The following is a 14,759-nucleotide window of genomic DNA, read 5'->3' as shown; positions in this document are numbered from 1 at the left end:
TTGGCTCCTCAGCCAAGCACATACACCAAATGTCTGAACCTGCGGTTCCTCTCGTACTGAGCAGGATTACCATGGCAACAACATCATCAGTAGGGTAAAACTAACCTGTCTCACGACAGTCTAAACCCAGCTCACGTTCCCTATTAGTGGGTGAACAATCCAATGCTTGGTGAATTCTGCTTCACAATGATAGGAAGAGCACCAGGTCAGATTGTTGATCAAGCTTTCTATTTAGAGTTTCTGAAAAGATTGCATAAAGTGTGAGACAATAAAGACCTGATTTGTGACAGAACAGGAACTGGATTTTCCACCACAACAATGCACCTGCTGAGGCAGCCATCTCAGTGCACCGGTTTTGGGTAAAAAGCATCATGCCTCTTTTGCCCCACACACCTGATCTTCCTCCATACAACTTCTTTTTGTTTCCACAAATGAAGAGGAATATGAAATGCCAGTGATTTGATGACCTAGAAGAGATGAAGAAAAAAATGAGGGAGTGTGATAGTTATATAATGGTTTGTCAATTTGAGGATTAAGAGTGAAGGGGTGGAGTCTAATCTGTCGATGGGAATCATAGCCTATGAGGCTTCCGTGTGGGCATGGCCTTCTCCTGAGAATTCTGGCAATCCTGAATTTCCTCCTTGGAAGTTACCTCTCTCTGGTAACTCCCTTGGAGATGCTCTACTGACAAGTCACATGGGAGATGCTCTACTGACGAAACACATGGCACCATGTCCTGGGAGCTGGAGAAGCCACATGGACCTACCATGATGCAACCAGCTCTCTGGAGCTGGAGAAGCCACATAGAGACCCCTGCCAGTGCTGAGATGCTTTCAATGGATCCAAAAGACTTCTAACCCACTGGCCTTTGACCCTCCTGCATTCAGCATCATTGCATGTGTTCCGTGAGTCTGAAGAAAACTTTATAGATTCGTATCAGACATATGGACTAATATTGGACTTATGGACTTGATCTGAACTGGGCTGGGATGGTTCCTCAATATTCAATTGTTCTTGTATATAAATCTCTTTCTTATATACATATGAGTGTCTATAAATTTGTTTCTCTAGTTACCTAGATTGACACAGGGAGGTACTACTGTCAGCCATCCAAACAGATGCGTTTGAAAAATGTTTCCAAGTATGGAATTGCAGATTCGACAAATGTATTAAGTGTATGATGTGTAATGGAGAGTGCTTTGAAGGTGATAAGGTTGTTTTCTAAAAATAAATAAATAAATACATAGCTTTGAAAAAAATTCTGTTTTTTTCCCTTGGGGGAGGGAGGGGGGTACATTCTCATCTACTGCATGATAAAAATACAGTATTTCTGGAGCACTGTATGGATTAACAAGAGCCCTGGTGGTGTAGTGGCTTACCCATTGGGCTGCTAGCCCTGAGATCAACAGCTTGAAACCACCAGCTGCTCCACAGGAGAAAGATGAGACTGTGTTCCCTTAAAGAATTATAGTCTTGGAAAAGCAAAAGGACAGTTCTACTGTGTTCTATCGGATCACTGTGAGATAGAATGCACTTGATGACAGTGAGTATTTGTTTTTGGATTTGGATTAACAAGGAGCCCTGATGACACAACAATTATTGATAACTAGCCGCTCACCTACAGTTTGGCTGGTGGAAGCCACCCAGGGGCTTCAGAGCAGAAGGGCCTAGTGATCTGTTCCTATAGAGATTCTAATTAGAAAGCTCGAAGGGAGAGGTTGTACGCCCTTACATGGTTGGATTCACTGTGAGTCCGGATTGACTTATAGCTATCTAATAACACAATATATTTTACTGGAGGCTAGTAAGAGTGTTTATTTGGTTTTCTTAATTGCTACTAGTTATATTTTATTTCCTATGCCTTGAAATGTCTTTTCATAAAAGTTATTTGTAAAAAGTTTCCTGTTAATTTTTTGGAAAATATAATTGACAACTCTTAAAGGAACAAATTCATCAGTGTTTCCAAAATTCACATTAAATATGTAAAAATATTGCTTTCATAAATTTTCAATTAAAATATGATTGTTATGCAGCCTTTTTTACATTTTTATAAGCCAGTTTCTATTGTTTTTAGCTTCTGATGCAAATGTGAAGAACGAAAGTCTTTCATCCGTGCAGCAGCTCGGCATTAAAATGACGGTCAGGTACGTTATAAGGAAATATCTCTCTGGCACATGTCGAGAATTTGTTTTATCTGCCTGATGTGGTTAATAGTACTTAATTTAACATCCAACTACTTTGTATACTTTATATGCAGAGTTTATCTTTCAGGAAATAATAACTTGGTTTTTGAAGAAATTGGTGTATGATTAAATTACCTCTGCAGGTAAATCAGCTACAGTTCATTATTATTCCAGGGGCTAATTATGGTGTATTTAAGCCTCTGCGACTATCAGATTTTTTCTAAAAATAACATTGTAAAAATCAGCATATTTGTAGCACAATCATACCATTTTCTAAAATATGATTAGTCCTAATTGTCAAGCTATGTACTAAGAGCACAGCATGCCTTAAGAATAGATGTAGAAGTAAAATCGAATGAGCAAGAATTATTGTGGTTTGAATTTTTTTTGGATTGCAATTTTGAAACGGAATTGGCAAGGTAGAAAAGAAGGTAAGGTAGTCTGGGAGTATATTTGCTGTATATACTCATTAAAGACTCAGTTCTAGAAACTTCTCCTCACTTGCTTTTCAGTGGACACCTTTACAGTCCCATTCACTTTACAGGGTCATCTTCAGAACCCAAAAGGTACATGTGAAAGCCACTGAAAGACTGTGCACTTTTGGAACTTCATAGCATGGTGGTGAAAATGGTGATTTTAATTCCAGATCTCCTCTGTGCATTACATAAGGCACGTTCTGTTTTGATAGTTTTGTGACTCAGTGTTCCCTTTGTATACAAATACTTCATAATGCCCAACAGCTATTTTGAAATAAAGTCTATAAGTTATATAAGGAGACAAGTCACATCTTTGAAAAATTCCATATAGTGTTTTATTCATAAGGAATTATGTGGAAACTGATGTATAATGAAATGCTTGGATGCAATTGCAATATAAAGTCTCTCTGGACCTATGTGTGGAATCATTGTGACTCTGGCAGCTTCAGATGCAGACTGATAGGGTTTTCATTTGGGTGCCAAATAGCACAATCAGGGTTCTATTTTCCAATGTGACTTTCCAAAATGAGAAACATGCCTTAGTAAGGTTTCAAATACAACAAAAGAAGTACTTTCCTTCACTTAGATCTAATGTATATTAAGATACAGAAAAAATACTTTATGATTTAATATAAAATGGAACTCAGATCAGATTATTGTAAAAAGGGTTTCATTCATACCACTAATATTGCAAGACATGTCCCGTTTCAGCCTTCTAGACCCTCCCCTCTTGACTCCAGTAGTCACTCTGATAGACGAAATGCTACCATCTATTTCAAAGTGTTTTCTGGGGGCAGTACTACTCTCATTCAAAACCACTGGACTAAAGGGATCTTAACATTGCTTCTAGATCCAAAATTCTGTAATGTTAACTTATCAGCATTTCATATTTTTTATTAAGTTTAAGAAAAACAAGTGACATTCTCATACCTACCTGCAGGATATCTAAATTTGTTCTCTCATCACTATTTCATCTTTTTTTGAAGTCATCATATCTACCATATAAACACTGCTCATCCAAAGATATAATGATTATTAGGAATACGTCTTGAGAGCTAATTTTTCCTAAGTGTTCTGCCCCACATAGTTTTGCTAAAAATAGAAATTTAGAAACTTAAAACATTGAGACGTCAAAAGGATGACACTCGGATACAAATAATTGAGTTTGCAGTGCAGGTTCTGACCATTTTCTCTTCATATGTTTTGGGGGCTTTTAATTCAGGTATGGCAAGTTCCTCCACCTGTTAAAGGATGGTGCAGAAAATCATCTTTCCCTGGTCTTAAAGCACTGTGAACGGTTCCTGAAACTGCAGCATGCTCCTGGAAATTTTTCTCTTAATATCCTTTTGCAGTGGATTCATCTGAGTTGGACTTTCTTCATATAGATTTTCCTCATTTATTAATGGGGTATCTTATTACATTTTCTTTAAAATAATATTGTAACCCATATTAGTGATTGATTTGTTATGATATTTCTTTATAGCATAGTATTTTTATTCTGTATATAAAATATGTAGTCTATTCTATGGAATCACATTTATTATAGTACATCTCAGTCATTGAAACTTAAACTGGCTATTGAAAGTCATTTGGATACATGACTTATCTGAGAACCTATCTTGGACATATCTAAGAAAGATTTTAAGTTAGTTTTAGTACATTCAGGCTAAAAATAAGACTGCTCATCATGACCACATGTGTTTATCATTCCATTTGAATGGCGAGCTTTCAGAAATGGAGTTTGACTTGAAAAACTGTATACAAAACTACATGCATTACTGAGGTTTAAAAGTGTATGCTTGATAATCTAGTCACTTAGGGTATGATGCCAGCTAAAGAAAGGCAGGTCCTGATGTATTAATTAACTGAACACATCTTTTTGCATAAAATGGGTCATGTTTCCTCCAGTTGCTGGGCCCATTAGCCTCCAGTGAGCAGCTGAGCACATGTTACACTAGCATGGTGATAAGTATTAATTTTTCACTAATAGCTTAACTTTACTCAAATAGCTTATACATTTATTAAAAATAAAATGAAGAAGAGTGCCATTTATCTCTCCTGATAGAAGTTCTGGAAATGAACACCTGCAGTGTTCCTATAGTCAAGTTCAAAAGAACGAATGTTGTAAATGTTCCTTAACTGGGTGTTTTCAGTCTGCCTTCAGGCGAGTTACCCTGGCCATGACTGGTTTGTGTCTTCTCTCTTTATGCTAATGTTGGGAGACAAGGAAAGAACGCTCCAGTTTCTTCAGAGGTTCGCCCGACTTCTGGTCTCTGCTTTCCTTTGGTTGCCAAGACTGCATATTTCTGTAAGATGTTTCAGTCCAAGTTTAAAGGAGGGCTTGACATTTTAAGGAAAATCATATTTAAATTTATTGAGCTCTTATTATTTGTAGAGGACACGCTAATTTACATTGCTTTGAAAACGAATGTCTTTTGACTGATTCTCTTTTGAAGAATAGATTTGATATAACTTCAAATGCTTTATGTTTTGGCTGAGGCATCATCAGAACAAAAAATCATATCATAGTGAATGAGGGGTGAGTGTGGAGTGGAGACTCAAAGCCCATTTGTAGGTCACTGGACACCCCCTTACAGAAGGGTCTCAGGGAGGAGACAAGCCAGTCATGGTGCAATGTAGCAATGATGAAACATACAACTTTCCTCTTGTTCCTAAATGCTTCCTCCTCCCCCCATTATCATGATCCCAATTCTACCTTACAAATCTGGCTACACCAGAGGATGTACACTGGTACAGATAGGAACTGGAAACAGGCAATCCAGGACAGATGATCCCTTCAGGACCAGTGGTGTGAGTGGCGATACTGGGAGGGTTGGAAAGAGGGAACCAATTACAAGGATCTACATGTGACTTCCTCTCTGGGGGACGGATAACAGAAAAGTGGGTGAAGGGAGATGTTGGACAGGGCAAGATATGACAAAATAATAATTTATAAATTATTAAGGGTCCATGAGGGAGGGGGGAGCGGGAAGGGAGGGGGAATATGAGGAACTGATGCCAGGGGAGAGCAAATGTTTTGAGAATGATGAGGGCAATGAATGTACAAATATACTTCACACAATTGATGTATGTATGGATTGTAATAAGAGATGGGCCCCTGATAAACAGTTTAAACAATTAATGGTAGAAGCATTTTGATGGGTCAGTGAAAACGTTACATTAGTTCAATTCTACAAGTAAGAGAGAGTTAGTGAAGGGATGTGTTGTTAGAAAGACTCTCTTGATGTTTCAGTCACAGTCTGAGGAAATCATTAAGCAGAAGTTGGAGCTGGATTCTATTGCTGTTGGTTGCCATAAAGTGGATTTCAACTCATGGTGAAGAAACCCAGGCTGTTCTTTTTATGTGTATTTTGGATCGCCATGATGAGGTGTTGTGGTTATGTGTTGGTCCTTGCTGATCCCTCATGGTCAGCAATTTGAATGAACCTGCAGCTCCATAGGAGAAAGACGGGGCTTTCTACTGGCATGAACAGTTACAGTCTTGGAAACCCACCAGGGATCACTGTGAATGAGTTGGAGTTTTCTGATGAGAGGGAAGGAACTCTGGTGGTGCAGTTGGGGAAGTGCAAGTTGGGTGGTTCAAACCCACCAGCTGGCCCATGAAAGAAAGGGTGAAATTTCTGTAAATGTCTACAGCCTCGAAAACCCTTAATTGGGTCAATATGAGTCAGAGTCAACATGCTGGCAGTGTGTATGCCGAGGTTCATTAAATTACTCTATGTATTTTTTAAAGTTTTTACTACAAGTTAGTTCAGAGTTAAATGTTTCATCCCTTGAAAATGTGAAGAAACGGCCTAGTATAAGAGCTATGCTAGTTTCATGACATATCATTTGTGGACATGGGATCCAAGGATAAGCCATAAGGACTGGGCGGTATCTATGTAGCGTTAGAAGAAAACGTGTGTTCTTTATACTATATAATTATGACAGTGATAATAAAAGTAAAAAACACCCTAAAATAAAGCATTCAGGATTACATTAAAATTGAAATTTTATAATTTGTGATTGAAATAACTATATTTAACTTTAAAAAAAACACCATGATGCCCACTCTGACTCATAGTGACCCTACGGCAAAGCTTCATAAAGCATGGGTTTAAGAAGTGGGAGACTAGAAAAATTTGACAACAGCACAAGGTTTCTGACTCAGCAACAATTAGCAATCAATTCAAAATCAAACACACGATGAATCGGGTGCTTCCGGCAGTGCTTTCTCACGGAGCAGATTCATCGGGTGGAAAGGATCATGAGGGGAAAGTTGAAGAAGCCCTGAAACTGCCCCTGAGGGTTTCTGAGGCTGTGAATCTTCAAAGTAGAAAGTCTCATCTTTGTCCCATGGAGCTGTTGGAGGAATTGAACTGCTGACCTTGCCATTAGCAGCTCAACTCAAAGCACCCTACAGCTTTCTGAACAGAATAATACTTTCCAGCTCTTACCTTCACCATCATAAGATTGTGTCTACAGGAGCAGCGGATAGCAAACGGCAAAAGATGATCTATTTTCCTCCAAACAATGGAACTATTTTCCTGCTATTAGCAGGAATTTGATTGTTTCTTAAAAGCAAATTTTAAGTAGATGGGTCATTTTAAAAGTAATATTGAAAATTATTTTGATAAGATGTATCATTTTGTGGCCAATCATATATTTAATGGCTCGTATTGTAAGCAGTGATACCTACACTCCTCTGGTTTGGGTGATTCTTTCACTGTCCGATGATGACAGAGTCCACCACCTGCTCCTGAATTGGCTCGAACCACCGACCTTTGTTATCAGTTGTGTGCTTAACCTTTTGCATCGCCAATGCTCAATCTAAGACTATTTGATCCACCTCAAAAAAAAAAAAAGTCAGTTTCCAAAAAGAAAACTTCAAAAAATGTCAGTCATCCCCCTCTCAGTCCTACCCACCCCAACTTCCTTACACTGCTCTGGTTTGCCCTCTCCATCCCGTACGCCCAGGCCAAAGTCCCTGCTGTCGAGTTGATTCCAACTCGGTGTGACCCTATACGACAGGGCAGACCTGCTGACCTTGTGGTTTTCAGCCCAACCTGTGCCCACTACGCCTCCTAAAGTACGATTCATGAGTTTATTTGCTCCTGGTGTAAACACTTCTTGAATATAAGCTCTGTGAGAGAGGAATTTTCTGTTTTACTCACAGATGTGCCCAAAACTGTGGCTCATAGTAACCACTCCGTGACTGCATATTGAATGCATGGATTAATCTGATGTAGGCTTTCTTACATCAGAAAAAAAATTCACTTAAACGATAGGATTTCCTCTTAATTCTTTAAGTTTAAACAAATTATACAAAAGGTTTGAAAAGATACACCCAGGAAAAGTGTTACCTGAAGTAAGGATATTTGGTTTATCTTGGTTATTATTTGTTTTTTGGGGGTTGGTGGTGGGTGGTGGGGAGGATACTCTCTAAATGGTGCAACATTTTGTGCAATTTTAAGTCAGAGTATAGCTAATTGTTAGTATCAAAACTATTGAAAAAAATGGTAAGGTAAGAAAGATTAAGAAATCAATTATTTCCATGTAGGAATGTATACTTTTAAGTAATAGCAATAAAAAGTACAACACATTAAATAGTAAAATACTAAAAAGTAGAACACATTAAACTGAAATATAAATTAAAATAGTGTTAATTTGTCAACAAAGCTATAATGATAGTAAAGCAAGTAAAATAATATTCACTACCACATTTTTGTCAGTTGGTTGTAGTCTGGTGGCTTGTGTACTGTTGTGATGCTGGAAGCTGTGTCACTGGTATTCAAATGCCAATAGCTCACCCGAAATGAACAGATTTCAATGGAGTGTCCAGACTGAGAACAGATCATGAAAACAAGACTCAGCTGCTGATGTCGGAGGAAGTAGTCATTGAAAGCTGTATGCATAGCTTCAAGGTGTGTGTCAAGGTTGAGTCCTCTCAGCATACTTACTCAATCTGTATGCTGTGAAAATCATCAGAGAATCAGATTATTTTAGGAAGAAGTGGCATCAAGTTTGGAGGAAGGTTTATTAACCTGCTCAATATGCAGATGACACAACCTTTCTTGTTGAAAGTGAGGAGGACTTGAATCACTTGCTGATGAAGATCAAGGATTACAGTATGTATTATGACTCCATGTAAAGAAAGCCTCAGAACTGGACCAATAAAAAAGATCAAAATTCTCACAACTGTAACATCATGATAAATGGAGACAGATTGACGTTGGTTAGAATTTTGTCTTGCTTAGTTCCACAGTCTGCTCATGGAAGCAGCAAACAATCAAAAGACGAGTTGTGTTAGGTTAATCTGCTGTACAGTACCTCTTTAGAGTATTGAAAAGCAAGGATGTTACTTTGAGGACTAGGTGTGCTGGAGCCTAGTCTTGGTATTTTCGATTGCCTCATATACATGTGAAAGTTGGACATTGAATAAGGAGGTTTGAGAAGAATTGATGCCTTTGGTTTGTGGGGCTGGAGAAGAATATTGGAAGTAGCATGGAATGCCAAAATGACAAACAAATCTGGCTTGGTAGAAGCACAGTCAGAGTGATCCTTAGAGACAAGGGTGGTGAGACTTAATCTAATATACCGAATATACGCAAGTATAAGCCGACCCGAATATCCATCTAATTTTACCACAAAAATTGCATTAAAAATGTGCTAAAAAACCCGGCTTATACTCGAGTATAGACGGTAGTTTAGGAGAGACCAGTCCCTGGAGGACATTGTGCTTGGTTAAGTGGAGGGCAGAGGAAGGCCCTCAAAGAAATGGATCGACACAGTGGCTGCCTCACTGGACTCACGCATGGGCACAATTGTGAAAATGGTGCGGGCCCGGGCATTGCTTTGTTCTGTTATGCACAGGATCTCCATGGGTCAGAATGGACTCAAAAGCACTGAATCACGACAACAACAGCAAGGTCATGTGGCACTTGCTGGGTAGGGTAGCTCTCTACACCAAAGCCCCCATTTCCATTGAGTTAATTCCAACTCAGAGTGACTCTATAGGACAGTGTTCAATTGTCCCTTTGGATTTCTGAGACTCCATTTTATGGAAGTACACAATTTAATATTTATCCCGTAGATCCACTGTTGATTTTTATTTGCTGCCTTTGTGTTAAAAGCCCCAAACTGAAGCCATTTTAAATAATAAATTGCCTTGTTTAGAAAATTAGCATTTAACAATTCTAACAATTCACATAGAATTTAAAATTTTTGCAATCTATTTAAAAGGTGTCAGCAATAAAGCAAACAAAACAAAACAAAAAATATATAGGGAAAGGACTAGCATCAAACTTTTTTCCTTATATATGTCTTGACCCATTCTCTGAGCACAAGTAGGACTGCATTTATTCAGTGCAGATTGAAATGGAAAGTTTCAATATTTTTAATAGGGACTTTCTACTTAATTTTAATAGCAACATAGAACTAGATTTTTCATAGTGTCAGGATAAAATGACTCTAATTAACCACCTTTGATGCATATTGTCAATTTGTCTACTGTGGTGTCTTGTGTGTGGCTGTGTTGCTGGAAGCTATGTCACTGGTACTCTCAATACCTTCAGGGTTTCTCAAAGTGAATATGTTTCGGCAGAACTTCCAGACTAAGAAGGCTCATATGTTTAGAAAGGCTGGCCACTTCAGAGGAATCAGGCACTGAAGAGCATTTAGATAGCACCAAAACATTGTCAGATACTAAAGACCTCAGGAATATCAGCAGAACATTTCAGATGTAGGGCCAGAAGATGAAACCCTCCCATCAGGAGGTACCCAAAGATGACTGAGGCAGTGAAATATGCCTTCTCCAAGTAGAGTCAACCATAATGATATAGATGGAGTAAAGCCCACAGGCCTAAAGCCTTCAGGAACTTCATTTGATGGTGGGGTATGACTCAACATGGGTCTGTTAATGATTGGAACTAGGAATATATGAATTATAAATCTAGGAATGTTAGAAATCATAAAAATGAAATGGAACATGTAGAGATCAATATGGTACACATTAGTGAGTTGAAATAGAAAATCATATGGTTTACTATGCTGGGAATGACCAATTCAAGAGGAATGGTGTTACATTTTTCATCCAAAAGGACATTTCAAGATCTACCTTAAAGTAAAATGCTGTCTGTGATGGGATAATATCTACAAGGAAATACCTCTATACAACTATTATTGATATTTGTGCACCAGACACAAAAGATAGTGATGAAGAGATTAAAGAGTTTTCAACCAATATCTTCAGTTGGAAATTTATCAGGGATACAATCAAGATGCATTGATAATTATTAGCAATTGGAAAGTACAAGTTTGAAACAATAGTTGGAAAATATAGTCTTGGTGACAAAAGTGAAGCTGGAGAACTCATAATAGAATTTTGCAAGCCCAATGATTTCTTCATAGCAAATACCTTTTTCAAGAACACACCGTTTGTCCATATACATGGACTTCCTTAGATTGAGTACATCTGTGGGAAGAGAAGATGAAGAAACTTAATGTCAGGAGCTAAGATGAGGCCAGGGTCCAAATGAGAAACAAGCCATCAACAGTTCATCTTGCAAGTTCGGGTTGAAGCTGAAGAAAATGACAGATTTCACAAGAGCCAAAATAAAACTTTGAGTCTATTCCATCTGAATTTCAAGGACATCTCAAGACTAGATTTGCCACATTGAACACTTTGACAGAGACCTGATGAGGTGAGGCATGACGTCAGGAATGTCATGCTTCAAGAAAGCAAAAGGTCATTAAGAAGGACAGAATGGAAAGACAAAGTAGTTGTAAGAAGAAGACTCTGAAACCTACTATTACCTGGAGAGTAGCTAAGGCAAGTTGAAGGCATGATGACGTCAAAGATCTAAACAGAAAATTTCACAGTGCGGCTTAAAAAGAGTAAGATATTATAATGAAATGTGCAAGGACTTAGCCAAAAAGCAAGAAGACATTCAGCATTTCTTAAACTGAAAGAACTGAAGAAAACGTTCAAGCCTCAAATGGCAATCTTGAAAGATTTTATGGACAAAATATCGGATCATCTACAGAGTATAAAAAGAAGATGGAAAGAATTCATAGTCACTGTACAAAAAGAACTAGCCACATTCAATATTTCAAGAGGTAGATTGTGTTCAAGAACAGGTGGTACTGAGAGAAGTTATCCCAGCTGCAGTGAAGGCATTAGCCAAAAACAAGACTCCAGGAATTAATGGAATACTAATTAAAATGTTTCAACAACCTGATGAAACACTGTATACACTCACCCATTTATGCCAAGAAATTTGGACAACAGCTATCAGGCCAATGGACTGGAAGACTTCCATATTTGTAGTAATTCCAAGGAAAGGTGATTTAACAGAAGGCGCAAATTATATAATAATAATAATAATAATATCATGTACAAATAGCATTTTGCTGAAGATCATCCAAAATGATTGGCAGCAGTACATTGATAAGGCACTGCCAGAGGTTCAGGCTGGATTCAGAAGAGGACTGGAACAAGGGATATCACTGCTGATGTCAGCTGGATCTTGGCTCAAGACAGAGAATACCAGAAAGATGTTTACTTGTGTTTAATTGATTAACTGCGTGGACCATAACAAATTATGGATAGCCTCAAGAAGAATGGGGATTCCAGAACTCTTCATTGTGCTCATGTGGAACTTGTATATGGATCACGAGATAGTTGGGCAACGGAACAAGGGACTATCGCATGGTTTAAAATCAGGAAATGTGTGTATCAGGGTTTTATTCTTTCCGCATACTTATCAATCACTATGCTGAGCCAATAATCAGAGAATCTGGATTATATGGAGGAAAAGCTTATCAACAGCCTGCGAAACCCAAACAATGCACCCTTGCTGTTGAAGGTGAAAAGGACTTGAAACATTTTGAGATGAAGATCAAGGCTGCAGCCTCTCGTATAGAAGCTAACTCAATGTATTCCAAACCAAAGCCCTCATAACTGGATCAAGAAGGAGCAGCATAGTAAACAGAGAAAAGATCAAAGTTGTTAAGGATTTCATCTTGCTTGGATCCATAATCAATGCTCATGGGAGCAGGAGTTAAGTGAGCAAAACATTGTATGGATAAATCTGCTGTCCCAACTCTCTTCAATGTGTTAAAAAGCAAAGATGATAATTTGAGGACTAGGGTGCACCTACTCCAAGCCATGGTATTTTCAGTTGCCTCATACATGTGTGAAAGTTGGACACTGAATATGGAAGACGGACAAAGAGTTAATGCATTTGACTAGTGGGCTGGCAAGAGTAATGCAAGTCCGAGACTGCCCAAAGGACCAACAAATCTGTGTTGGAGTAAGTACAGCCAAAGTTCTCCTTAGAGGCAAGGATGGCAAGGCTTAATCTTATGAACTTTGGACATTTTACTAGGAGACACCAGTCCTCGGAGAAGGACTTTATGCTGGGCAAAGTAGAGGAGCTACGACAAAGAGGAAGACCCTTACCGAGATTTACTGACACCGTGGCTGCAACACTGGAACAATTGTGAGGCTGGTACAGCTTGGGCAGGGTTTCATTCTGTTGGACATAGGGTTGCTATGGGCTGGAACCTACTTGCAGACACCTAACAACAACAACAACAGTGGAAGAATAACAATTAACAGACTACTTACTAGGCTTCATTTTATAACAGCCTTCATTTTTTCTTTATTATATTGTTTTCCCAAAGCCATTTTATTGGGAGCTCATACAGATATCATATCGTTCCATAGTTCAATCACATCACAGTATTATACAGTTGCTACCATGATCAGTTTCAAACATTCTCTTTCTTCTTGAATGCTTTGACATCTGCCCCTCTTTTCTGTTGTATCACAAAAGGAAAGGAATGTTTAGAATTATGTACAAACTAAACATAGACAATACCTGCCGATGAAAGCTAGCTGATAGTTTTTATCTAAGGTGTAAGTCCATGGACAAGAAAATTGAATTTTATATTTTTAAATCAGAGTTCAGATTACCAGAATTATTGCGGCTTTGGCATCAAATAATTAGCATGTAGCTTAAAGGACCGTACCTACAAATTGGAAATAGATATGCAAGACCAGAGATGATCAAATTGTTCGAACCTAGAGTTATACGCATAACTCCAAGCACTCACTCACTTCAGGGCACAAAGGTCTCTGGTTTTGCCACTACTTAGTCTATAATTCTACCCCCACCTGAAAACCTTATTCTACTTGCTGTCCCTATAGGTTCATCAATCCTGGGTTTCATATACCGAAAACCAGAAAAAACATGTAACACAACGCCAAGAGGGTGACCCCCAATAACATAACACCTCTGAGATAAACCCTAATATGAACAAACAAAAATACAGAAAATATTGAAAACTAATCAGGTTTAGCATGTATCAGAGAAGGGATCAACTAACAAAGTTTTAAGTATTCAAGTCATTTACCCCTTTAAGCTTCTAATACTCATCTCTCCAATGCACTCGGTTTAGTACCCGCTTTCCCATCCCTCAATTATGGAAAGAGGGAGATCACCAGAGGCTTACTTCCCTATGGAGTTCCCACAAATGTATCTTGGGCTCCCACTGTCATCCATAGCCTTCTGCAAATTGGATTCTCACCCTTTAGGGTCTGATACTAATCCCTCCTTTGACTATGGATTGTATGTTTCACAATCCTTTGGTGACTGATGTTGTTAGGCTTCTTGCATGCGGATTTAGTTGACATCTCACTTAGATGGCTGCTTGTCTGGAGACCAGTCTTTAAGACCCTAGACACTATTGTATCTCAGCCTGGCACTATCTAACTTCTTCATCACATTTTGCTAGAGCACCCGTATCTTCCGTGTTCCTTTCCTGAGGGTGTCAAGCAGGGCCATGATGTAAGAGCTAATTGTTCTTAAGATGGATCTAGGCTTTAGTGCGAGCCCTGAACCCATTCCTGGATCTATGCTTTTGTTTTGTTTTGTTTTTCATGTTTGTTTTTTATCTGCTCTTGGCTCCCTTTCAAAACCTCCAAGTTAATTTATGGTAGATCTTATTGATCATCCCCTTGGGGCATAATGATCTTCAATTAATATTGCCTTTGATTAACCCCTGGTACTAATTTTTTAAAGCCCTGTTGAGAGAA

General features: G+C 38.5%; 1 protein-coding gene across 2 annotated transcripts in view; it reads left to right on the top strand.

Annotated features, from left to right (window-relative positions):
• Nucleotides 1-14,759, top strand: part of TBC1D32 (TBC1 domain family member 32) — a 289,724-nt gene that overhangs the window by 241,125 nt on the left and 33,840 nt on the right. Inside the window, exons 28-30 of one of the 2 annotated variants that reach the window (XM_045294624.1) lie at nucleotides 2,075-2,144; nucleotides 3,882-3,997; nucleotides 4,813-4,967. In XM_045294624.1, the coding sequence (XP_045150559.1) occupies nucleotides 2,075-2,144; nucleotides 3,882-3,997; nucleotides 4,813-4,967 (341 nt within the window). The remainder of the gene's footprint in view (nucleotides 1-2,074; nucleotides 2,145-3,881; nucleotides 3,998-4,812; nucleotides 4,968-14,759) is intronic. The other variant, XM_045294625.1, reaches the window with a different exon arrangement.

This window comes from Echinops telfairi, unplaced genomic scaffold (genome assembly GCF_000313985.2).
Source record: "Echinops telfairi isolate 266 unplaced genomic scaffold, ASM31398v2 ScPeMD7_3533;HRSCAF=4204_0, whole genome shotgun sequence".
NCBI classification, from domain to species: Eukaryota; Metazoa; Chordata; class Mammalia; order Afrosoricida; family Tenrecidae; genus Echinops; species Echinops telfairi.
This window is presented reverse-complemented; position numbering and strand designations above follow the sequence as displayed.